We start from the raw sequence: 25229 nt of genomic DNA, 5'->3' as shown, positions 1-25229 counted from the left end.
TGTGCTTTCCATCATAAACATATTTTAAACGAAAATAAATATATATATTTTATGAAAAACATAATGGATTGCGATGGACCAAGTTTGGAGGAGCAGCGCGAGCGAGTCGATAATGCAACCTTGACCGCCATGGAGGATCTGGATCGGGATTATCTGCGCAAGCTGCAGATCGAGATGCACACCTGTGCGACCGCCTGCTGTGCGGATGCGGATGCGAGTGCGGAGGCGGTACAGCGGTGCGTCGACCGCTGCCAAATCCGATTGACCCGTGCTCGCTGTTTCGTGCAGCAGGGCCTATCCGATTTCGAGAATCGCCTGGAGAAGTGCATTCAACAGTGTCGCATCCACGGATCCGATTCTCAGCTGGAACGCTGCTCCAGTAACTGCGTGGACAGCCATGTGGCATCCCTGCCCGAAATGCTCAGGGCCATGAGAGATACCCTGGAAAAGGGGGTTTAAGGGAGTACAGAAACCCTAACAAAATACAACAAATCTATATTTTATGTTCTTGAAAATTCAATTAGTTGCCTTTATAAAATGTCTTTTACACCAATAAAATTATAATTTTTGAATTTCAAGCAATACAACTATTTTACATTTAATTCAGAACTTAATCAGATATTTGGTCACACGTTGCGTATGAGTGATTTTTTTAAATTCATCTCACATAATTATTTAAAATGCAACAGAAAATTCAATTAGTTGCCTTTATAAAATGTCTTTTACACCAATAAAATTATAATTTTTGAATTTCAAGCAATACAACTATTTTACATTTAATTCAGAATTTAATCAGATATTAGGTCACACGTTGCGTATGAGTGATTTTTTGAATTCAACTCACATAATTATTTAAAATGCAACAGCAAGTTCTTAAATACTTTTTTTTATTGCAGTATTTTTTAATCACTATCAGTACATTCCTACAATTTTATTAATTGATCCAATCAAACTACTATCTAAATCACCTATTGGCAAGTGTTAAACACAATTAAAGGCCAATTAAGTGCTAAATAGCATCTTAATTAATGAGAATCGGTATTTAGAGGCGCAACATCGGTCGCTAATCGTTCGGGAAAACGCTTATTGATTTCCACACCAATCAAATCGATTATGCTGCAATTTTTGGTGACCCAAAAACATGCTTTTTATAAAGCAATTACGTGGGTGGCCCGACAGCAATATACAGCAGTTCACAAATTATTCATAGGAACATGTCCGTATGGGCTGTGATTTATTCACAAACATACGGCCAAACGTTCGTTGCTGGTGGCGCATGTAAATGCTCCCAATTGATACGACAATAGCAATAATCTCCCAGACACGGACAATGTGGCATACTTTCAGGCGAGCTGCACAAAAGTTCGGGCTAAAAGAGACCCACAAGTTGCACTACACAGCACAGTAGAGCAAAGGAACCCCGGCAAAAAATATGTGCACACACCATACACAACAAGGAGGTCTATCAAATTGGATCAAAACAAGAGCAAGAAGTCCACACTATTAGAAAAAAACCATCTACGACCTGTCTATCAGCCAGGGCTCTGTAATCACCGCCAATTGAAATAGTTTCAGGGAAAATTGGTCTGCACTGCTGACCATATGCCGTTGTACACGGGAAGGATTGCTGATATGTGTCAATCGATAGCCAGTTTAAATGGTGTCAAACATCAATAGTAAATTATGGTTTTCGGACTAAATCGTTTGTAAATCTATTAAGCTGTCAATTTGTGGTGGTTAAACTTGGGATTTATATTATAAAGCTTTAAGCTGCAAAGAAAAACTAATTAAAACTAAAACCGATAACAAGGAAGAAGTGTCGATGATTGATTAACAACAAATACTTATCGATTACTTCGATAATCTGTTAATTATGGTTCAGGTAAGTGTGAAAATAACTTGACTTCCCTTTTGAAAGTTTAAATTTTGTTTAAGAAGTATGTGCTTATTGGGAGTCTAGACTTTGGACTTCAGCACGCCATCGACTTATCGACAATTACCGATGACCAAATTTACTCTCGACCCGCCCGTCTGTCCGTTTATCCGTCCGTCTGTCCGTCTGACCATCAAGGGGCAATCAGAATCAGACTCGAGTGTACGGAGGTGTGTTTGACAGATATAGGTGTGCAGACAAAAGCAATCGGCATGTCAGTTGAGCAGTTTAAAAAAGCAATGCCTTCCTTTGATGGCAATGGGCTGAAATTATGTGCTGCGAGTGCGAGACAATGGCAACGGGCGTTAAACAAAATGTTTTCGCATTATTCAAATGAAATGCTTTTTATTGTCTGACAGTCGCTATAGCGATTGCAGCAGCAACAACAACAACAATCAAACAAATCAGAAAGGAAGCTCCAGGAGGTTCTCGCTGGTTCGCACTGAAAGCTAACAAACAAAAGGGAAAGCCATCCCGTAAGGGAAAATACGGAAAACAAAAAAAGAAGTCTATTACCTGCATTCATCGAGAACAATGATGAACCATTGCTCGAAAAAGACGAGTGCAGAGCTATTGGAAAGAGCAGCCACGGGGGATGAGATTGGCGAATTGAACATTGCAACCGGATTGGCTTTCCAAAAACTGTAGAGTTAATTTCAATTTGCATTACTCTGATTGGCCGAAATGCACACATAGCCCACGCATATCAAGTAAATACACAAGTCCAGCAAACTGCACTGAGCTTCCGAAAGATAAACAAATGGTTTATAAGATATCGCAAATTCAATACATATTTAAACAAATTTAAAAGTGTTTGAAAAAGGGTTTTATTTTCCACAAAAATAATTGATTGTTGTTGGAATTGCCTACTTGAATACTTTAATTGAGTTAAATACTTTCCCATTGCATATAACTTTTGCAACTTATACTTTAATTTCTGAAACCGTAATGCATCCTATGTTTTCTTTAAGTACTTAGTGAATTTTTCCCATTTTTTCCCAGTGCAGTCCTCCCACTCATTCGGACATTGATTAGAACAATGCAGGAGCCAAGGAAATGCAGCTACTGTGCGAGTGGCAAACTTCCTACCGCTTATCGGCGCACGTCAAATTGTAACGCCAGAATGCGTGGGCCTTTGCATTGTACATAAATATGCAACTATATATTTGTATATATATAAATATATATATATACATATTCCAACTCCCACATCCTTTTAACCATGAGTAGGCGGTTGCACTAGCTGGAATTCCCGGAACCAGAAAATGTATACATAAAAGAGTCACTCTAATTACTTTTGCTGAAAATGGAAGCATTTGCTTAATAACACTTCAGTTCTAAAGAAACCAATCTTCCTTAATTCAAATGTTTCCTTTCAAATTGCATTCCTTTACTTATTAACATAATTATGACGAAAGTTAATAACTTTTCCATGAATTACTGCCAGCATTCTTGCATTGAGTGTGCAATCTTTTAAAGATCTTTAAACTTTTAATGTCCTCGTTCGCCGCAAAAGACTCAATCGAGATTCATCGCTTTTTTCGCACACAATTTTGCGAAAATTGGTTCACCTTTTGTGGGTCCCCGCATGACATTCAGAATATTTCAGAGACAGCGTCAAAAACGCGATATGAACCATGACGACAAAAAAAGGGAAGCAAGAAGGACGAAGCCTCAGAAATTTGACTGCAACGCCATCCAAACGGTTGGCAGTCAATGGCCCATTGCCTAGGCCTATATGGCTTATACAGTTGAGGTCACAAAAATAGCAGTTAATCAAAATAAAAGAAAAATCAAAAAGAAATTAGTTGAAAAAAAAGTAAAGGTTTTAACATTTTAATTAAAAAGCTGAATCCCATAGAAAACATTGGTTTAAGGAAATGGAAAAGAAAAACCAATAAACACTTTTGATAAATTTCTATTAAAACATTTCCAAATTAGTTTAAATTTTCAGGATACTTTCTTTGCTTTGTTACCATCTCAGTGGTTAATGTTTTGGACCCAACTGTACAACTTCTGGCTATAAGGCCGCATCTCAAAGTGGCAAGTGAAGCGAAGAAGGTGCAGAGGGCCCAAGGACGCTGCGGCCTGTGTGATATGTTAATTTGGCCTAAACTACACACCAACGTAAAAATGGCAAATGGCGGATACGAGAATGTGAAAATGTGAAAATGCGAAAACGAATAATGCGTCCTTCGCCCGCAAATCCCAAAAGCAAAATGTGTCATACATTCGCCAGTTAGCGAAGGATTTCAGAGAAAAACACACAGTCTTTTTTTTCCTTTCTCCCGTCTGTCTTAGGCAGCTCTTTATTTATTTTTTTTTTTTTTTTGTTGATCCGGACATGGGGCAGTTTTGATTTATGCCACAAGATGCGACAGTCTCGAGGAGTATATGAAAATAAATCAGTTTGGCGCATATTTTTAAGTGTCCTGATTTTATTTGGCACATTGGCCACTTAATAACAGTTTGATATTAAAAGGCTCAAATTGGAAATAAGAATAAGAATAAGAATAAGAATAATATATATTATAATAATATATGTCAACACATTATAATCATATAATATGAATCTGCTTTAATTTCTAGTTTAACTGTATTAAAAATATTATTATGAGACACTTAATGTTAATAATATTTTGTTGGTAGTTACTAAAGGTATTGAATTGTTGTTCAATCTTTGGCATATTTGCAAAACTACTTTAATAAACGAAAAATATACCCTCTAAATTATTTCCTTTAACACGGTATCAAGTGAGGCATTCTATGACGATTTCTTCGCAAGATCCTTTCGAATAATGAAAGTTGGGCCATTGTGGCGCCCACCAGGACACAAAATCCCCTTCTTATTTTTCCAAAAAACGCCACTCGATTGACACGTTCGCCCAGAGACGCGATTCTCCCTGAACATACACACATATATCCCATCTATCCATCCCATCCCATCCTATCCAGGCCTTCGGTGAAAATCCCACACCTTAGTGTCAAATTTAATGCGGTTCGCTGTTTATTAGATTTGCACAAATGGCATTTTCGGCAGTAGGTTGTGCCACTGAAATTGGAATGGGTGGTTGTGGTTGTGCGAAGGTCCTTTCTAGGCGTTAAGTGCTTGTTGGTGGTGCTTCTCCCAACAACAATAACAGCAACACCAACAGCAACAACAACAAAAATATCAACTCTATTGGCAAAGAAGAAAAAAAACGAAACGACAGTGAAATTATTGAAAATTCATTTAAATGTCAGCAAAGTTGAGGAGCTTCAAAAAAATGGCACAACATGTCGTATGCGCAATATTAAATATTAAAACGCTTACATTATTAACACAACAAAACAGCGGAGACAGGCGGAAGGAACAGAGACTTGCACACAGTCGAAATTAAATTTCATTTTGAAGCGGCACGAAATCAGCATATTTATGAGTGCCAAAAGGGCAACTCGATTCGATTGTAAATTAGAAGGCAAACATGTCGTCCGGCCTGGAAAACCTCGTTCCGTTGGACAAGGCGAAAATTAAATCAACGCTGTCATTATTTCGGCGGCACTCGAGTGTTCCGTCAACAGTTTGCAGCCTAAAACTGCAAAGCTGCAAAACTGCAGCCAAACAAAAATCGGAGAGGGGGCAAAAATGTCCATATTTTGATTGCCTCTATTCACGTTACGGATTTGCCTGTCCGGGTTTTAAATCCACGTACAATGGCAAAAACAATGGTCAAGCCCGATTGCAGCAGAGATAAATTGGCAGAGGACCTGCCAAAGGTATTGGTAACACTTTAAGGTAGATGTTCTTTCAAAAAACGTTACTTTAAGAGCAATATTATTATTTGTATAAAGCAAAAAATATCATTTTAGAATTCCCAACGATCAATTCCCTACAATAATAATTAAGACCAAAACCACTGACCAAATGGTTAGGAAATGCCAATAACAAAACTTTTAAGTACTGAAAAACATAAGCGATATTTATAAAATTATTAAAAACAACATGTATAAACCTTGGAACTCTAATACCCGATTATAAGGAATTCTTTTGTTATGGTTCTATAAAGTCTACGAGAACTCTGAAAGACCCCACTCCCCAGGGGGGTCACTACTTTGAACCCCTTTTCTGTTCGAAGCCACTGCTGACGGATGCAACGATGGCATCGGCATCGGAGTCCCGATGACAGCGGAAATCCTACGGTTTCCGTTCCATTCCGTTTCGATCTGATCCTATCCGCTCCATTTCCATTTCCCTGGCCATCCGCAATGCGAAACGGGGGAAGCTCCGCCGAATCGGCTAACAAACTGTCATAAAAATCTGCGTATGCAGTTGCCGCACATCCACATCCACTTGCCACCATCCACTTGCCACTTGCCACCAACCACAGAGCCCTTTAAAACACAAAAAAAGTTAATTTTCAGTGTCATGTTTAAGGCTCGTAAAATCAACTCTCATCGTTCGAGTTTTTCGTCTCGTTTCGTTTCGTTTCGCTTCACTCCGATTCGATTCGATTCATTGCGGGACAACATTGCATAATATCAATATCAATTTCACATTTTTTCCCCCCGTTCAACCGGTTTTTCCGTTCGCTGTTGTCCTTTGTATGGGATATTACCCGAAATGCTCCTTCATTCCCGTTCATAAGAGCACAATCTACTTCTTCATACCCCATTCCCCATTTTCCCTCATTTTGCGTACAATGGAGGTTTTCTTTTCTTTTCTTTTTTCTTTTTTTTTATTTTTGTAAAAAAAAAAGTGGGAGACGTATGCGTAACGCGCATAGAAAACAAATCCAACAAAAAGAAAAGTGTTGGGGAAATGTGTGTGTTAAAAAGTCAATGAAAGGAGGACAAAATTCCGTGGGAAGGAGAACAAGAAGAGATAACTGTAATTATTGATTGAGAGTTTTGATTGAAAGGTTATGGTTACGTGTTTGTAAAGGGATTCGTTGCAAAAATAAAGTCTACTTTAAACATTTAATTGAATTGCATGGAACTTGAATGGCGTTTAAGTTTTATAAAGTTTTTCTTTTCAGTTTTCCTGAATAAAATGAATAAAAAAAATATATATTTGTTAAACTATTTTAAAGTGCCTTCAAATCGCAAGAAACGCCTTTCATCGAAGATTTATTGCCAGAATAAAGTCATATTTTAGCTACTTTGGTTGAAATGCATTTTGCAGAAACCAAAAAGCTTTAAGAATTTTAAAAAATCCGGTTTCATAATTCGAGGCTTTTCATTTTTTGCAGAGCCCTAGTCGAAACCTGAAATATTTTTTCCGTTAAATTTCCTTGCGGCAGAAAACGTGCTTTCTCCCCGCTTTCCACACGCTTTCCTCTGCTTTCCTTTCATCCCCATTCCCATCTGAAATCCCCATCGAGGTCCTTTCTCTTCCCACCTGGTTAACTGCTGTTGGAAATATGATTACAATGGTTGACAGACAAAACGTCGTGCCAGGTGGGAAGGTTGTCAAAACGAATACATGTCGACCGATGCGTGCGATAACCGCGGGGTGGAAAACGGTGAACGGAGAAAGGAGAAAGGAGAAAGTAGGGATTGAATGGGTGGGAAATGGAGCAAAAACAGGCAAGAAGAAGGCAAGCAAGGAGGGCATGGACAAATAGATTTGTTTGTCTGTGACATTGAAAATCTTTAAAGTGCCATTCGAAACACTTCAGCACAGCAGTGATTGTCGGTGATTAACAGCCATCGAGGCGTTTACAGCATTTTTGGTAACTCACACAACCAATTTGCAAATGAAATCAATGCTAACAACTTATCTGCATGTTAAAGAATTACAAAATTACTTCAATTAGGAAATTCAAGTGGCATTCTATAAATTAATTGTTTTTGTTAACCAATTTAGATTGTGAAATACCCACTGAGTATTCAATCAAATGTATATTAATAATGTATAAAAATGCATAAATACAATTTCAATTGCTTATGCTGGTAACCATTAAAAAGTTAAATCAATTCTATCTTTAATTTAATAAAAGTTTAAATCCCAACCGATTCGTGTGGCGATTTATTAATCACCCGCAAAAAGAGAATAACTAAATAGTTAGATCCCCTTTTGAACTTGGTAATCCACATTGGATTTTAAGCCCTTAAATCCAGTAATAAAGTTGGGAAAAGCAAGTAAAACGCGTATCACAAACGCATTAAACTGCATTAATCTTGTCGGGATGGTAAATACCTGATGTAATGTGCATGTTTGTGGTTTTATGTACGTGCGCATATATTTTCGTTGGCCGCCTTTTGTTTTCTGGCTGCTTAACGACAGGTTCGTAAAAATTTTGGTTGTACTCACGTATCGCTGCAACGAAAAAAAAGAGGACAAAAAACAGGTTAAAACAGCAGAAAATAAATGAGAAAATCAATATTAAAGTAGATAGAAAAATACTTAGTATACCCCATCACTTTAAACTTCAACTTCACAATGGGTAAACATTTTTGTTGGGCAAAAATTAAATTAGGTAACAAAGAGTACAAAACTTTTAACGCTTTGGTGGGCAATCAAGTAGGTCGTGAAGGAACTACAAGTACATAAAAGCAAAACCAAGAAACCAATCAACCGAATTTTCAAACATCGCAACAAGAAATAAAAAAAAAAAAGAACATACATAGACATAAAAATACCTCTGAATGTGAAGACATGGAAAAATATCATATTTCACCATAGTTGCGTTTGTTAAACTCAAAACTTGACCAACTGGAAACCGATTTCAAAGTGGCGAACCTCGAAAAAGATGCTTGATTAATTCCCTAACGAACTGCATCATTAGTTTATTTTTAAAAATTGCTAAAAATCAACTTTCAGAAAAGTGATAAAATATAAGCACTTCTAAATCCATAATACTGCTCATTTTTATCTAATTTAAGAGTGGATTACCTTGTCGAATTTGTTATTAAAATATCTAACGAACTGCATCATTAATTTATTTCCAATTTTTTGGTCGTTGTTTTGGTCATTTTTTATGATCTTTTAAAATTTGCAAAAAATGCATTTCCAGAAAAGTGACGAGATTCCGGCATTTCCTAGCTTATAACTTTTTTTGATTAAATTATATATAAATTTTAAAATCTGCAAATTATTCGATTATCCTTTTCAACTGGATAGGGTATGGCTCACTTCGATACTTGTGGTCCTGCACTACAGCACTCATATTTTTATTTCTCTGTTTTGCGCCCATGGACAATTTGCCCTAAAATGTTGTTCGGCAAATGTGTTGAGTTGCTTTGTAGGTGCACTCCCAGGGTTTTGTCCCCAAAAAACGGGGATCGTCTGAGATGGAACGGGAATGTATATGGGTACACCTAGGACCTCTTGTGTGGGTGTATGTGTGTGTGTGTGGCGTGTGTAATAAGCATAACAGCTTGGCAACCTTGCTTTTGCCACGACTAAAACGACGCTGCAGGCATCACATATTTTTGCAAGCCACTAAAATGCGCGATTCAGAGCGACGCAAACTACGCAAAACCAAAAAAAAGTAAAAAAAAAAAAAAAACAAGAACGATAGCAAAAAGGCTCAGCGAGTGGCAGCAATAAAAGCAAACTCACAGATACTCACACCCACAGGCGAAGGCGGCGCCACACAGATACTGTCGAACCACACGCAAATGTGGGTGAGGTGGGATGCATGGGGATAGGGAAGGTCCCTAACTATCCTACCTTTTTCATGCCCTCACCAAAAAGTCGGTTTTTTAGCAATACCTAAAGTTTTAATTTCATTGTTAAAATAAATATATTTGGCATCACAAAGCATGAATATAATATTGCATTTGGAAAGCTTACAAATGAATAATTCAATAATAAAAAAAGGTATTATAGACTGAATAGCAGAAATAAAAAAAAAAAACTCAAAATAAAATGTATATCTTAAAATGAAATCAACACAATATCAATTCCAAATAATATTATGAACAAAACTAAAACTACAGAAATAATGTAATACAATCATTGAAAGCAATACAATTTAAGCGAACTTTACTTTGCAAACCTAATTTTTTCGAATGGAAATTAAAGTTCATAAATGTTTTTATTCCCTTCTGATAAACAATATTTATTTGTGTAACATTCGCAGCTTTGTTTAAAAAGTGTAGGACAGGATTGTGAAGCCTGACTGCTGAACTTTAACTTGAATGTTTCAAACAATTTCTAAGCTCAAATATTGCAGGCAACATGCGGAGCAGAAATTTCATCTTTGCTCCTTGTTTGCCGCCTGCTTTTGTGGCATCTTGCCTCTCGTTTCTTTTTTTTTTTTTTGGGTTCCTTTTTTTGGGGAAAAAAGGATTTTGAAAGCATGCGACGAGGTTGCAGCAGAAAATCCCGCAGGGTCGACAGCTTTAGTTGAAACTCCCAAACAGATGCTAAAATTTCCCTGCATTAAAGCCAAGCTGCAACTTTCTGACAGCCGGGGAAAAACAGCAGGAAAAGTGTGAGAAAGGTAGCAGGATGCACACACACACACACACATACAACACACACAAACACACATCACTTGCAACTGGAAAAGTTGTCCAATGTTTTTATGAGTTTTGTGGTATTTTCAGAAGGGAAAAAGGGAAGTGCCCTATTCCCCAAAGACGTTGGATGAGTGCCGAATGAAAGCCAGACTCCTTTGTGCACTTACTCTAATGTTTATTCATATTTCATTTGTTATCTCGGCCGGGGTCAAAGGCCGACCTTTCCCTGAATTTATCTCGCAAGCAAAGTTGTGCTAGAAGAATGGCCGAAACTTTCACCATTTCATTTGCATGCACAAACAAATGATTAATTGCCGCAAATTGTAATTGTAATTGAGATGCTTTTAAGGGTAATACATGTAAACGAACAGCTGAGGTCAAAATACTGACATTATATTGTACATTGATAAAATAATAATATAGCTAGTAATACATATTTATTACAATATTTATTTAATTGATTTTTGGGTAGGAAATGCTTTCGAAAAGCCACATGTTCCCGCGCAATCTTCATTAGCGCGAGCAACCTGTCTGATTTTCTGCACAATTAACTGACTTGAAGTGTAACCGAAAAATTGTAAATATTTACAACCCCTCAAGGCCACCGAAAATGAGGAGGGAGGGGATGGGGAAAGGGAAAGGGGAGTGGGCTGGTCTGATCCAGGTAATGGTTGACACCTCCATCAAAAGGATAAAAAGCCAACGTACTTCATTAATTTTAATTAAGCGCCCACAGCATGACAAAAACGTGAGACCAAAAAAGGCGAGACGAAAAGGACGGCGGCGACAGAAACAACAGGGAATCCGCTGATGAAAAGGGCTCGGAAAATGGCGGGGAAATGGGCGAAAAGTTGGCAAAATAGAATAGAGGGTGAGGACGGTGGGGGGGGGGTTTTTTGGCGAAATAGGAACTGCAGGCAAATACCTAGAGATGAACATTTGGGGTGGCACATTACAAACTTTACTCCCATTCGCAGAATAATCACAAAAAGAAACTTAAATAAATCCACTCTAACGATATTTAAATAAATATCAGGTGGAATTTGAAATTTCAAGAAGTGGAAGCATAAATATTTTTCATGATCCCCTCTCCTGCTGGAAAAAACATCCATTTTATTTGCCTGCAAAAAGTGGGATGTGCGAAGTGGGAAATTTAACGCAAACTTTCCTTTTTTGTCACTCCGGCGTTGCTTTTCGGTTAACCTTGAGAGTTTTCCCCAGAATACGAAATACATTTCGCGCGCACTATTCTCGCCTCCACTTTAGTTTCTGACTTGTGCCTTATAAATTTCTAAACATGCAGACTCTCTGGCTGCCAACATTCATTTTGACTTTCTGGCCAAACAGAACCGCACAAACTTGAAACATCTCTCGATTCGCCAGCGGCCCCGTTTTGTAGGCTATGCAATAATAAATGGGGGTTTTGGCCATGTTAAACCGATTCGGTTGAAGTGCCTTGTCGTGTCCGTTGCAAAAGCTCGGTTAAAGGTCAAAGGTTGGAGTGCAAGACCAACAGGTTTGTGCCTGCAAATCGCTAGTGAATTAAATTGTACAAAGGAGGTAATTGAGTGCAATGTTTGTTTGGTGCGAAAGTTGAGAAAGGCAGTTTAGGGTTACTATAAATTAAATTACACATATGAAATATAAGCTAGCAAAAAACAGATAGGGAATTAATTGGATAAGATTTATTAAAGAAATAAACAAATTAAATTAACTATGCAAAATAATAATGCTTAGCATTGCAATAACAAAATATATGTAAAAACATATCTAAAATGGTAGTTGAACAACTGACATTGATACGATACCACACTATACAATACAATTGTTGTTTACATTTTCCGCATGATTCATAATTCCCGGAAGGAAGCCCCAAAAAGTCGGGCGAAGCCTAATCGAATTATGGCCGCCAAGCGGATAAACAACATAATACGCAGTACTCACTAATCCAACATTTCGATATCCTCGTCGCTGTCGTCCTCCTGGTCGTCACTTCGACCCTCCTCGTCGTCATAAAAACGGGCTTCATCGGCGGCATTTGAGCCACCGAATCGCTCCCGACTTCGTTCCCTTTCCCGACTTAGCATGCCATTGCTGGGATTTCGATTCCTCGACGTTGCCGGCGGGGAATCGGATGAGCCGCGACTCCGGCGATTTCGAGTCCGTGTGGACAGACCGACGCCCTGCTCCAGTTCCTCCTCCTCCTCGTCGCTCTCGATCTCGATCTCGTCGAGATCCCGCTGACTGATGCTCCGCTCCGGCATTCTTAGTAAATCAATCGAAATCTCTTCTCTTCAAATCAACTTGAAGCACTTGCAAAAAAAGTGTGTACAGCGTTTCTTTCTATTTGATTATGCAGAAATTGCCACACGCGATGTGCAATTTACGAATTACGAAATTGTGGAACTGTGTTTGGTGACTTTTGTAATTCCCAACCAGGACAGACTTGCACCGAACGCACTCGAAACTGCAATTGGCGTTGAAAGCGCGTTGGCTTGTCCACGATTGGCAATTGGCACAGAAGCAGAGCGCAGAAGAAGTCCAGCGACTTGCTGGGGCTTCACATCGCGAGACCTTAGAACCTTAGACAGAGGTGCTGGCCACGTCTCTAATGGCTAATTCAATTAGGGTCCGCTTCGAATCGCTGCGAAACATTGTTGCAAACAGTAAAGGTACCCATTTAAACCAATCAAAAATCATACCTGCTACCTAGAAAATATTTTTACTTATATTAACCGTATATATAGATTAAATAAATTAAATAATAGTAAGCACATTCTCCTATAAAATATATTTTATATTTTAATTGGCCCAAACAAATGAAGGGCAAATTGTCATTCTCTTCTGTTTCAAAAAATACATAAAATAGAATTTAATATTTATAAAGATTCCAAAATAATTGGATTCTCAATATGATCTTAAGTTCCCAGGAATAATTATCATGAGTGAACAAACATATTTCGCAAATTCCATTTAAAGAGTTCTACGCAAAGGTGGTAACTTTCTAACAATAATAGAACTTTAAATCTTTTAGCGTTCTAAAGTGCTTGGGAAATCCATACCACCTCAAAATGTGTAAGTACGGGGTATTTCTACGACGGTCATTCCAAGAACACTGTGGATTCGGTTCGTTCTTTCCACAATTCTCCCTGCAAAAGGCAACAAGAACAACGATGGCCAGAAGAAAAGCAAATAATGCTGAAATGGGTCAGCGATTTTCGGGGGCAACATTGTAACGATAGGAAGGAAGCCCTTCGCACGTGCTGCTCACCTTTGATAAATGAAAACTGAGGAGAAGGTGGGAAGGTGAGAGGGGGAAGGGGAAGGGGAAAGGAGAAGGAGGGGGATTGGTCAGGTGGTTGGGTGACATCCGAATTCGCCACGTCCGCAGGAAATGCCTTACTCAATTGAGGTAATCAAGTGCTCGCATTACTTAAATTGTGATTAAAACTATTTGCTGTAATGGCAGTTCGATGAATTGATTGGCTATTTAATGACTGTGACTTTATTTTTGTAAGAAAAAGTCAAGAAAGAGTCCTGTGTTGAATTTAAAACCTTGTCGTATATATAAATATTTTGTATAATTGTACAAAATATATATACTTTAAGATATTCAGCTTGCCTCAGCTTTAATTCTGAATCGAATTTAATTTATTGATTTTCTCTCGTGATTTCGTTAGGAACATTCAAATTATTAGTTGGCAGTAGCGAAATTATTGACAATTATTGGCTGGCTTTGCCGCTTGGCTGCGCTTCCGTCAGTTCCTCTCGCTTTTTCCACCATCTTGCCCATTTTTTCTTTTTTTTTTTTTTTTTGCACCCAGCCCATAAAACCATAAAAAATTAAATGAGCTAAGCCCGCAACGAGACCGATTTAATGAGCCATTTCAATGCCGCGGAGCTTCTGGAACGGTTTCGTGGCCAAAACCGGCAGGGAATATCAAAAACTGTTTATGCATTTATCCCAACATTTGTTTTTAATAATTTTGTAAAGTAAACAATGCGAAAAAAAAAACAGAAAGAGTTGCAAAATCATTAAATTCCACTAGTACGCCAAAGAACACAACTAATATTTTATAAATTTACCATATAATCAACCTTTTTTTTGTCGTTTAATGCTGCCATAAATCTGTTAGTAAGACAAAGTGCTAAAGTTATCATTAAAACACCTGATTACCTCCATTTGCAATGCATTAAATGACCTCAAAATCTGCTTGTCGACTAGTAATAAATCTTTTCATTTAACATTGTTTTGTGCAAAAGTGCAAAATTTCGATGTTCAATTATTTCCCAAAGGCTTGGCGTATTCACAACCGAAAATTTCAGTCCAGGGGTCACATTGCCAATTACTTTAATGTACATTAATTGAAGTCGTTGCACTAACGACAATTTGAATTTTTGTATGTATTTTGATAATGCGCCAGACGGACGGGAAAAACGAGTGTGTCGAACGCCAAAAAAAAAATAAAGTCGGTTGGTGATGAATGAATGAATGGTTGGTTGGATGGATGGTCGGTTGAATATGGTTGGATATTTTCGAAGCGTGTGGACAACGGTCAATGCCAAGGGCACGAAACTTATGCCGGCGACTGTGACGAGAACAGCCGGCGACGGTCAGCGTGGCAATAAAATAAAGAAAAAATATCTACACTATATAAAAGAACCACAAGACACCACACACTTCCGAAAAAAAGGTGTCAACTCAGACAACCTTCAATGGCACACAATAAAAATCTCTGAAAGAATCGACAAAAGATAATGCGGAAGAAACAGGAAAAGCACGCTATATCAATGACTGTAAATTTAAACTATTTATAGTTAAGAAGTGTACCTAATTAAAACGGTTTTTTAATAGGGGCATCGCAAGTGAGTTTATATAATTTTATTAACTGATTCTAAACAGTTGAATGACCGCCAAAATGCTGACTTTAGTTATCAACGTTTAATGGGGCGGCGAATTCCAAATGCAGAATAAATAAAGAATTAATATTAACCTGCGTTGGCAGCCAAAAATGAGGTAGCAGAAAAGAAAAAAAAAAACAATAATCATAGCAAAGGCAAGTTGTGTGTTAAGCGCCAATAGAAATGCCAAACAATTAGGTGAAATGGAGTCAAACACCAAAACCAGCAAACAAAACACTCGTAAAACGCGGCAACAAAAAAAGGTATAAAAATAAAAGAAACAAACAGTAGGTAAATAAACACGCATAACGATTTTTTGATAAGAGCGGACAGTGCGGGTCATGACTATAAATCCAAAGCAGCAACAAAACGTTGAACTTTGCGGGGGAGGTCGTTTAACGATTAATAAAATACTTTGTATTTTGGCGAACGCAACGTTTTATTTTTGTGGGTTTAAAGTTGTTTCGTTCCTTTTAAGGATTAGCTTGTTGCGGATTCAAAAATTGATTATTTAATATCAACATAAATTGATTTAAATATACATTTATATCAGCATATATTTTACGGAGTTTACCCCTAAACAAATAGGAAAAATATAAAAAAGATTCACAAGTTTTGCACACTTTTGACGACAATAATAATTATGTCTCAACGCATCTGAGGCGCCCTCATTCTTATCAGCACAATATGTTCCTTACTTATCAGAGCTCTAAAGCAAACACTTTCAAAAACGAGCGTTAAACAAGACAAATTACTACAGATGCCAAGACAATGAACACTCGATAGACATCAATTTAATTCAATTTGTCAAGCCATCTCTAATTAATTGATAGTTCAATTCCAAACATTAAATTGAAATCGTTAATGGGAATATATAATAAAATCGAATCATCCATGATGAAATCTCCATTCACAAATTCTAATTAGTTCACACCCCCACTCACTCTCTTGCTCTTTCTCTCTCAGTCTCCCTCTTTCTCTCCCAATTGGCAATGGGGCAAACAAAATGGAAACAAGTTCAAGGCCAAGATCAATCGATTGCTATCTCTTTCGCACTTATCTGACTCACCTGCTGCTGATTGGAATGAAGCTGCGCTGCTGCTCCTCAGCCGGCGTTGCGTTGACGTCGACGTCGGCAGTGCCTGTGACAACCACCTCTGACGTCACGGGGCGGTAGATCAAAGGTTTCACGTTGCGTTCGAAATCGTCAAGAAAAACGACATCGTGAACGGGAATTATGCGATTATCGCTGACGTTGAAGTGTAGATCTCGAAATGGACCATTTAAAAGACAACGGAGCGGAGAAGTCACCAACACCGCATCCTCGGGGGGTAACTGTAAATACGGCACAGGTTTATAAACTTATTTTAGAACACTAAAAAAAATATAAATTTAATAATACGGCACCACTATTTATCAAGCCAAAGAATCCGCATAATACACTGCTGAATTAAAGTTGTTTTTAATTTTTTTTTGTAAATATATATGTAGTTAAAAAGTTGTGGCCCTTTTAAGAGATCCAAACTTAAAAACTGCCAGTTTTTACCTTGATTTTGCCATTGGCCGCTGAGAACATTGAGAGCTTGAGATCTTAAAGATAAGAGATGAGCAACAAATCAAATAAAATGCACAAGAAACGCACATACAACACCCACACATAAATAAACATGTGTACGGATGTGTGTTATTTGTACGTATGTATGAAGAACGAAGAAGAAGATGAGGAAGAAGCAAAATTGGACACGCGTGCGTCGCGTTGGTTGAATTTGTATTTTCTTATTTGACTGACGTTTTGAAGCTACTCTTATAGCTTTTATTTCGTATTTCTTTCTGTTTTCTTCATTATGTTTTTGATTTTATGTCGTATTTGTTAAATATAATTCGTTTTAATTCATCTTTTTATTTAATTCATGTCTTGACTTGTTTACGTTGTTATTTCTTCACTTGCTTATTTTTCTTAATTTTCTTTCAATTGGGACACACAGCAAAAAAAAAACGCGAACGGCACTTGCACAATTGAATATAACAACAAATTAATAGGAACGCGAAAATACGGGCTGCTGCGGCTGCGCCTTCACTTTTCACTAAAACAAAAAGCACGTAAATAAAATTGAGACGAGATTGTGCTTTTTTGTTGTTGCTTTCTTTGCCGATCGCGCTGCCGCCGCTCAACTGCGCTGCCCGCGCCGCGCGCTCTTCCAATTGGTCCAATTTGGGATCAAACAGCTGGTGGCCATTTGGATCGCCGTTTCTCGCGGTCTGGCAACGCCCGATACAAGAGTTAGTGGTGGGCGATAGTAACAGGTAATTTTTGCAATCACTATTTTAGGCCGCTGTGTATTTCAGTGTATAAATGTGTATATATTTTTTTACTATTAAAAAATAGAAAGTACAATGCATCATGAAAAATTAGCATATGCACTTATTTAAAAAAAAAGACACATAGAGCGGTTTTGTGGAAACCATTTCAGTAGCAGATGATTTTTGCAATCACCACTTGGGGCCGCTGTTTATTTCAATGTATTTATATATAGATTTTATCACTTTAATATTATAACTAAAATGTTTAATGATAAATAAGGATATGCACTTTTTTTAGACAAACACACCATAAAAGGGTTTTATGAAAACCATTTTGGAAATTTTTTAAATATTTTATCATCTTAAAATAATCGAATGATTTAAATAATTGGAATTAAATGGCGTAAGTAATAACATACGAATTATTCAATTTAAGAGAATACTTAACATTAGGAACTCAAATAAAATATTCTGCATACCAAAAATGGTTGTTATACTCCGATTAATTAATTACAATAGTCAAACGACCATCTTTAGCCGCACCACTCGCCTTTCAACACTGCCACTGTGTACTTTTCCAGCACTGGGTGAATAGAAGCTGGCAAAAAAATAAAAAAACGAAGCTACCGTTGGATTTGCCGAATCGACGTCTCGAATCAACATACAGCAATATAAACTAGTCTGCAAACTGACCGGGTGAGTAATACATTTGACAAGGGCCTCAAACTTTTCGTAAATATCTTGGAAAATCGGCGAAAAGAAGAAAAAACAATTTGCTTGGACGCATACAGTTAGTTACACACACGCGGCGGTCGCTGCGTTGTGTGTGTGAGCGTCTGAATGTTTGTGTTTCATAAAAGCGGCAAAAACAAGCCAATAAATATGCAAATATATGAATTAACCGTGAAAAAGATGCTTTTCCCAACTTTAATTGGTGCATTTTTATATTTAGAAGCCGGTTGTTGCATTTCAGCCGCTGCAAATTGGAAAAGAAAAGAGCAATTGGTCCGCACATGTATGTGCGTGTATTGGGGGCTGCTGCGAGTGCGAGCGAGATAACGCAATCGGAATGCAGAATGTCTTTATCTCGATTGTTTAATTTTTGTGCTTTAAATGATTAATTGCAGTTTAATCGTATTTTCCAGGCTTGGCGAATAATCAAAATACTTTAAAAGTCTCGGAATTCATAGGACTTCAAGTTTCTGCATTAAAAAGGTAATTGATTGCATATTTTATATAAATAGCGTTGAGAAACATGATTCTTACCTGTTATTCAGATATTATTAAGATCTTTTTGAAGATATGAACATGTTTAAAGATAAATAGCGTTGTGGCTAAAAAAAAAAGTATTAGTTTGCATATTAATTTGTACTTATCCTTTATCTAAAACCCAGGAATTTCAATTAATGTTAACCTAGCGAAAAGGATATTTTCATTCGACAGAAAAAATGTTGACGAATATTGTTTAATTTCTAAACAAAGGAGAAAATTGCCTAGAAACAAGTTGAAGGTGGCATTTCTTGGGTAGTAATTGGAACTGAATTGTAAACAAATAGTTGAAATCAGTTCATAGCATAAAGCCCCTGGGAAATTTGTTTAAGTTTGTGCCAACTGATGGTAGCTCCGGAAATTACTGAACTTTTCAGTCGTTCTTGAGCCACATTGGATTGCAGTCTGCAAGCTTAGGGATTTAAAAAGAATCATGGTAGTTCCTAGTATTATTCCTAAACCCAATGATTAATTGGTGTTTTTTTGTATTGCAGATCGACATGTCGCATACTATTCTATTGGTTCAGCCGGGAGCACGACCGGAGACGCGTACTTATTGCGACTACGAGAGCGTTAACGAATGCATGGAGGGCGTGTGCAAGATCTACGAGGAGCACCTGAAGCGCCGCAATCCGAACACGCCAACCATCACCTACGACATCAGCCAGCTGTTCGACTTCATCGACACTCTGATGGACATCAGCTGCATGGTTTACCAGAAGAGCACCAACACCTATGCCCCCTACAACAAGGACTGGATCAAGGAGAAGATCTACGTGCTGCTACGCCAGGCAGCCTTCAGTCCCAACGCCTAAAGTCAAGGAATCAAGAAATACCAAAAACCCCAAATGGATGGAAACTATGGGGGACGCATTGACCAACAACACCAATGAAACTCGACGATGGCGAGCACCTCGAACGGGGAGAACCTCTGCTGCTAACTACACACACTAAACACACATAACACACCAACAGTTGACAGCAGAAAACAATGCGAAACACAAAGAGAACGAGAAACTGTTTAACTTAGAAATGGAAAACTTACTTTACACGTACTAATATAATGTATATACACCCAACTAAGAACTATGTGTTTTGAATGATGCGATCAAGTCCATTGATTGAGGATAAAGCGTTTTTTCATGTTTCCTATGCTAGTTTTAGTCCACAGTCTGTCGAATAATAAAAGAAAAACGTGTCTGGTTTTGTCAGGAAAATGTGAAGAACATTATATTTCCTTTAAAAATATATGAAATAACTATTATAGTAGAATTCCTTATAAAACAGATCCTTAACTTTGATAAAGAAATCTGTTTCCTGTAGAATATGGTTCCTAAACACTCAATTATGGGTTTTTAATCTAATGAACACTTGCTTCTTTTTTATGATAACACTTTCAACACAAAGAACAGCCTTTTTAAAGTATTTTGAAATTCAGAAAATGCTTATCCGTAAGAAATCGAAAATACAAAAGAGTTCCCAATGTAACTACTCCCAAAAGAAAAGTTTATCAGTAAAATTCGAATGAAAAGGTCGCAGTCATTTAACAATCAATATTTCTACTTATTTAGCATCTCCAACTAAAAGTCAATAGTACTCGACGGCAATCACGGATGAAACTAAACAAAACTGAAAGGTTTTCAAGATTTGTTTCGCCAACTGTCGGGTGATAAACCCCGATTGCCCACGCCCACCGACACCTGTGGGTTTCTCGCATTTTACATTTGTTTTCTCCCCTTTTTTTTTTGTTTTTTGTTTATGGGCAGTTTAAACAAAACAGAACCTTTGGTCGCAGATGCGGAATGACCTTGCGTTGGGAGGCTCTAGAATCTCATACGATCCGATACGATCTTGGGTTGGGCGGCGGAATCGCTTGGCTGCGCTGCATTGAACTTGGCGTGCGATATTTAATTAGCCCCGCGACAGCATTTCGTTTAATATACATAGTAATCGTCGGCAGAACGAACCACCTGGGTGTATCGACCACATATATATGCTATAATTAGTTGTAAACGGAAACTAATTATGAATAACTTTGGATTTCTATACCAAACACAAATAGAACCATAAATTATTGCATACTTTTCTAGCAATTGATGTTGTGATAAATATAGTGTTTTTATAAAGCTAAAACTCTTTAAAAATATAAAAAATAACATTTAAAATTTCCAAATTCCAAAACTAGTTTAGAAATTATGTTCAGTTGCCTGCTTTTTATCGAAGACTTTTAAATGTTTGTCAATTATTAGTTTTAAGAGCAATACAAAAAAGGATTACATTTAAGTTAAAGAATATTTTACAAAATAAAACTAACAAACCCATGATGCTATAAACATTCTTAAAATTTGTTTTTCACCCAACAAATTATCCCCACAACTTCACTATTTTTACAGGGTGTGCAAAAACTGTAGCTCTGGCATAAATTGTTTATAGTTTTTATAGAATAATTTTGCAAACTGGTTTTTATATTGCAGCGCCGCCGCTTAACCCCCGGAGTCTTAACCCTCTCATCATCTCACGCACTTTCAATGTCAGTTAGCACGTTTTTGGCCAGAAGGCAAATCGAGCGAGATGGAAGCATCACAGATTGTGGGATGCATCGTTCCATTTCGGGGAGAACACTCAACACACAATATTCAGAGTTCGGTTTCGTATCTCAACGTCATTTATAAAATACTACTTCTAAACGGCTTTACACATTTAGTTGGCTTAAGAATAAGCGTTAACAACTAATAAGCGAGGCTGGGTGGATCGGGGAATATTGAGTGTGTGTGGACCTGGCTAATGGCGCATCTGCCGCTGTGCCTCATTCTCCACCTCATATTCGTACTCCAGCTCCAATTTCGGTTTCGAGCGACCGCGACGACTGGTGGTTGCCGGTGACTTCTTGACCTTCTTCGCCTTGCTGGCGGATCTCTTGTATGGCACTTGTATGTCCTGTTTGCGATTTAATTGCTTGTTTAGTTCGGTTACTTAGAAAGGGATTAACGAGTGTTTTTGGCAGTTTTGTGGAGCTACAACTTTACGCGCACTGAATGAAAACCGCAACTGAATGAAAAGCGGCGAGCGCTCGAAAGCTTTCTCAGCAAACTCAGTATTCTAAGCTCGCGGTTAGAACTCGTTTGCGATTGCTAATTATGGTAATTTAGTGGGGTTTTTTCGCAGGCAGGATTTTCAAAAATTTTATGTTCTCAAGTTGTAATTACTATTTGGGTCTTATTAAAAAAGAATTATAGGGTGTTCGTCTGAAAACTGTAGGTTTTTACTTTAAAAATGGCTTGCAGGAAATAATTTTAAAAAAGAATATCGAAATAATATTAATTTACTTTACATGAACAACTGTCAAAAGTTTCTATCAAAATTCTAAATGTTTTTTTGTTGTAGCCCCGAAAAATTGCCAAAAATCTGTATAAATGACCAGTGGGTTTACCTCAATATCATCTGGATCACCATCCTCGTCGGACTGTTCAAAGTCGCTGCCCACTTCGACTTCCTCGCGCTTTCCGGAATCGCTCTCGTAGTCCTCCTCCTCTGTATCCTCATCCTCGTCCTCCTGCTCCTCATCATCTGTGTCCGCCTCCACGAACTCCTCATCGAGCAGGGATCTCTCCACATAATTGGTTTCGCGTTCATCCGCGTCATCCACCTCCATTTCGCGCTCCACTTCCTGCTCATCCTCATCCTCCTCCTCCTCCTCGTCTTCGTCCTCGTCCACGCGTTCCGCCTCGAGAGCTTTGTTAAAGGCGGTCTGTGAGAAGTTGTAGATGTCGCGATAAGTGCCGTGCTTGAGGCGATCCATCAGCGCCTTCTCAATGTGATTGTCGATCTTGGCGGCCACCAGAGCCTTCTCCTCGCGACGCGCCTCACGCCGTTCGATCTTCGTCGACAGCGGCACAATCAGCTTCTGGCGGCGCAACTTCAAACGCCTCATACGCATTAGGTATTGAGTGATCTTCAAGAAGCGCTGCTTGTTTTTGGCAATCATGTATTTGGGCCAGAAAACTAAGTTTTCGTTGATTTGTTGCACGGCCTTCTCGAAGTTACGGGACAGCTTGATCCTCTCCCACAGTTTGCTGGGCATGTGAGCTCTCTCAGCGGTTTTTATGAACAAATAGATGATGCCTTTCTCCTCGCGGACGGTGGCATATTGCGAATTGGCCAGTGGACAAGTGCGACGGGTGCACAGACCAGTGAGATTGTACTCATGGCGGCAGAAGGTACGAGTGTCAGTTCTGTGTGTGTGTGTTAAGCGGTGTAAAAACAATCTACTTCTTAAGACATTTCAGAAACTTACTTGACTTTGTGGGAGCAAAAGGACTTGTTAATGATGGACCAAACCACCTAAAAAAAAACAAATAGATTGTGATATTACTGCCACCCTGTTTTCGTATAACCACCAACTCACGTCGTCGTGCTGCATGGTGTCGCTGGGTTTTTAAAACTTATACTTAAATCACAAAAAAAAACCCGAGAGTAGATTTACTACAATTCGAACACGTGCAGCACAATTTTTATTGCGACGGAACTTTCGATGGTTGCTTACCGGTTGGCAATGTCTCACGACTGTAATTCCGATAGTATCGAATAAACATGGGTTCTAGTGTTACCACTGTGTTAAAGGTGAGCGATCTGGCAGCCCTCTTGTTGCCGGCGAACCAGCTGATTAGACAGAGACAGCAACAGGGTGCAAGAGTGCAACACGAAATAAGCAGAAATCTAAAAGTAAATATCGCTTATTTTTGTTCACTGGCGCGGAAAAGGAGGCGCTGCAACAGCTGCGGCGGTGGGCGGGGCAAGTAAAGAGGCATAGAAAAGCACGGAAAACAAAACTAAGTCACAGCATTCCGTCAGCGCCGAAAGTGAGCTGAAAATCGGCTGGGGAAAACAGGCGAAACCAAAACTAAACCGCAAAAAACGATGACGAGTCGCCAGCGAACGGTGATCATATTCAAATCGGAGTCGGACAGCAGCGATGTGTACGCGGAAACGCTGGAGAAGCACGATTTCAATCCCGTATTCGTGCCCACGCTGAGTTTTGGCTTCAAAAATCTGGACGAGCTGCGCAAGAAGCTCCAGACACCGGACAAATATGCCGGCATTATATTCACATCACCACGCTGCGTGGAAGCTGTGGCGGAGTCCCTGAACCTCGGCGAGCTGCCCGGCGGTTGGAAGATGTTGCATAACTACGCCGTCGGCGAGGTGACCCACAATCTGGCGCTGAGCACCTTGGACCAGCTCTTCACCCACGGCAAACAGACGGGCAATGCCCGTGCCCTGGGCGACTTCATCGTGGACACCTTCGACGGTTCGCGGGACTTGCCGCTGCTGCTGCCCTGCGGCAACTTGGCCACCGATACGCTGCTCTCGAAACTGGCCGAGAACGGCTTCTCCGTCGATGCCTGCGAAGTCTACGAGACGCGCTGCCATCCGGAGCTGGGTGCGAATGTGGAGCGTTCGCTGGAGATCTACGGCGAGTCCATCGAGTTCCTCGCCTTCTTCTCGCCCTCGGGCGTCAACTGTGCCCAGCAGTACTTCACCAGTCGCCAGCTGTCGATGGACAAGTGGAAGCTGGTGGCCATCGGGCCGAGCACCCGGCGTGCCCTCGAATCCGTGGGCCTGAAGGTCTACTGCACCGCCGAGCGGCCGACGGTGGAGCACCTGGTGAAGGTCCTGCTCAATCCGCAGGACAGCCGCGAGCGACTTTTAAAGGAGCGCGAGCGGATCGCCGCCCTCGAGAATAACAATTAAGACGCGTAACCCTAGGATTCGGTTGGATTTGGTAGCTCTATCTTAAACCCCAAGCTCATAGCACCATGGATTGATACTCTGTACTATCATTTGTATATTTATTACTCCGAAACGGAGTTGTTAAAGCCTGAAATTTGTTGGATTCTGCAGCTCTATCATTTATAGTCCAAGACATTATTTCACATAAGCTCATTAAAATCAGGATTCGTAGTTTTATGATTCCTAACTCTTAGATCCATTATTTTCATATGTTTAACTGCAAAATGAAGATCTTTAAACCTGTGAATATTGTTCTCATTTGAGTGGTAGACTAAAAAACTATTATTTGTATTAAAAAGAAAGTAACTGTTGTCTTAATTCTTCTAAGATCATCTGAGATAATCTGCAATCCTAGAAAATTCACAGGAAATGTAATTATTTCTTTAAAATCAAACAAAAAAGACTAAAACCCATGGCTTTTTTCAATTGACCTCCGAATGAGTACAAAATTAGCGTGCATCAAATGCCGACGTTTTTTATTTTCTGTTTACCATTGGATTAAGCTGAATAAATTGTTTCTTTTCTAAATTTAGTTGTTCCTCTTTGTGGGTCAAATAGGAGGTAGAAGAGATCTAAATTAGATTTA

At 38.8% G+C, this 25229-nt stretch overlaps 4 protein-coding genes across 4 annotated transcripts; 3 read left to right on the top strand and 1 right to left on the bottom strand.

Annotated features, from left to right (window-relative positions):
* Positions 1 to 591, top strand: LOC108088599 (protein FAM136A). Its single transcript, XM_017186466.1, has one exon. It carries the CDS (start codon positions 52 to 54, stop codon positions 457 to 459), a length of 408 nt encoding a protein of 135 aa, XP_017041955.1. The 5' UTR covers positions 1 to 51; the 3' UTR covers positions 460 to 591.
* Positions 592 to 18143: 17552 nt separating this feature from the next.
* On the top strand, positions 18144 to 19936 carry LOC108088710 (protein enhancer of rudimentary). Its single transcript, XM_017186653.2, has 3 exons — positions 18144 to 18280; positions 18730 to 18799; positions 19348 to 19936. Exon 3 carries the CDS (start codon positions 19354 to 19356, stop codon positions 19666 to 19668), a length of 315 nt encoding a protein of 104 aa, XP_017042142.1. The 5' UTR covers positions 18144 to 18280; positions 18730 to 18799; positions 19348 to 19353; the 3' UTR covers positions 19669 to 19936.
* Positions 19937 to 21495: 1559 nt separating this feature from the next.
* LOC108088709 (protein MAK16 homolog) lies at positions 21496 to 23404 on the bottom strand. Its single transcript, XM_017186652.1, has 4 exons — positions 23259 to 23404; positions 23148 to 23194; positions 22284 to 23085; positions 21496 to 21790 (listed from the first exon to the last, which is right to left on the bottom strand). The coding sequence occupies exons 1-4, from the start codon at positions 23271 to 23273 to the stop codon at positions 21635 to 21637; spliced, it is 1020 nt and encodes a 339-aa protein (XP_017042141.1). The 5' UTR covers positions 23274 to 23404; the 3' UTR covers positions 21496 to 21634.
* Positions 23405 to 23520: 116 nt separating this feature from the next.
* On the top strand, positions 23521 to 25171 carry LOC108088730 (uroporphyrinogen-III synthase). Its single transcript, XM_017186680.1, has one exon. The coding sequence runs from the start codon at positions 23771 to 23773 to the stop codon at positions 24602 to 24604; it is 834 nt and encodes a 277-aa protein (XP_017042169.1). The 5' UTR covers positions 23521 to 23770; the 3' UTR covers positions 24605 to 25171.
* Positions 25172 to 25229: the final 58 nt, after the last annotated feature.

The sequence above is a fragment of the Drosophila ficusphila genome, unplaced genomic scaffold (assembly GCF_018152265.1).
Source record: "Drosophila ficusphila isolate 14025-0441.05 unplaced genomic scaffold, ASM1815226v1 contig_198, whole genome shotgun sequence".
NCBI classification, from domain to species: Eukaryota; Metazoa; Arthropoda; class Insecta; order Diptera; family Drosophilidae; genus Drosophila; species Drosophila ficusphila.
The sequence above is the reverse complement of the archived record's forward strand: the minus strand, read 5'-3'. Positions and strand labels throughout refer to the sequence as shown.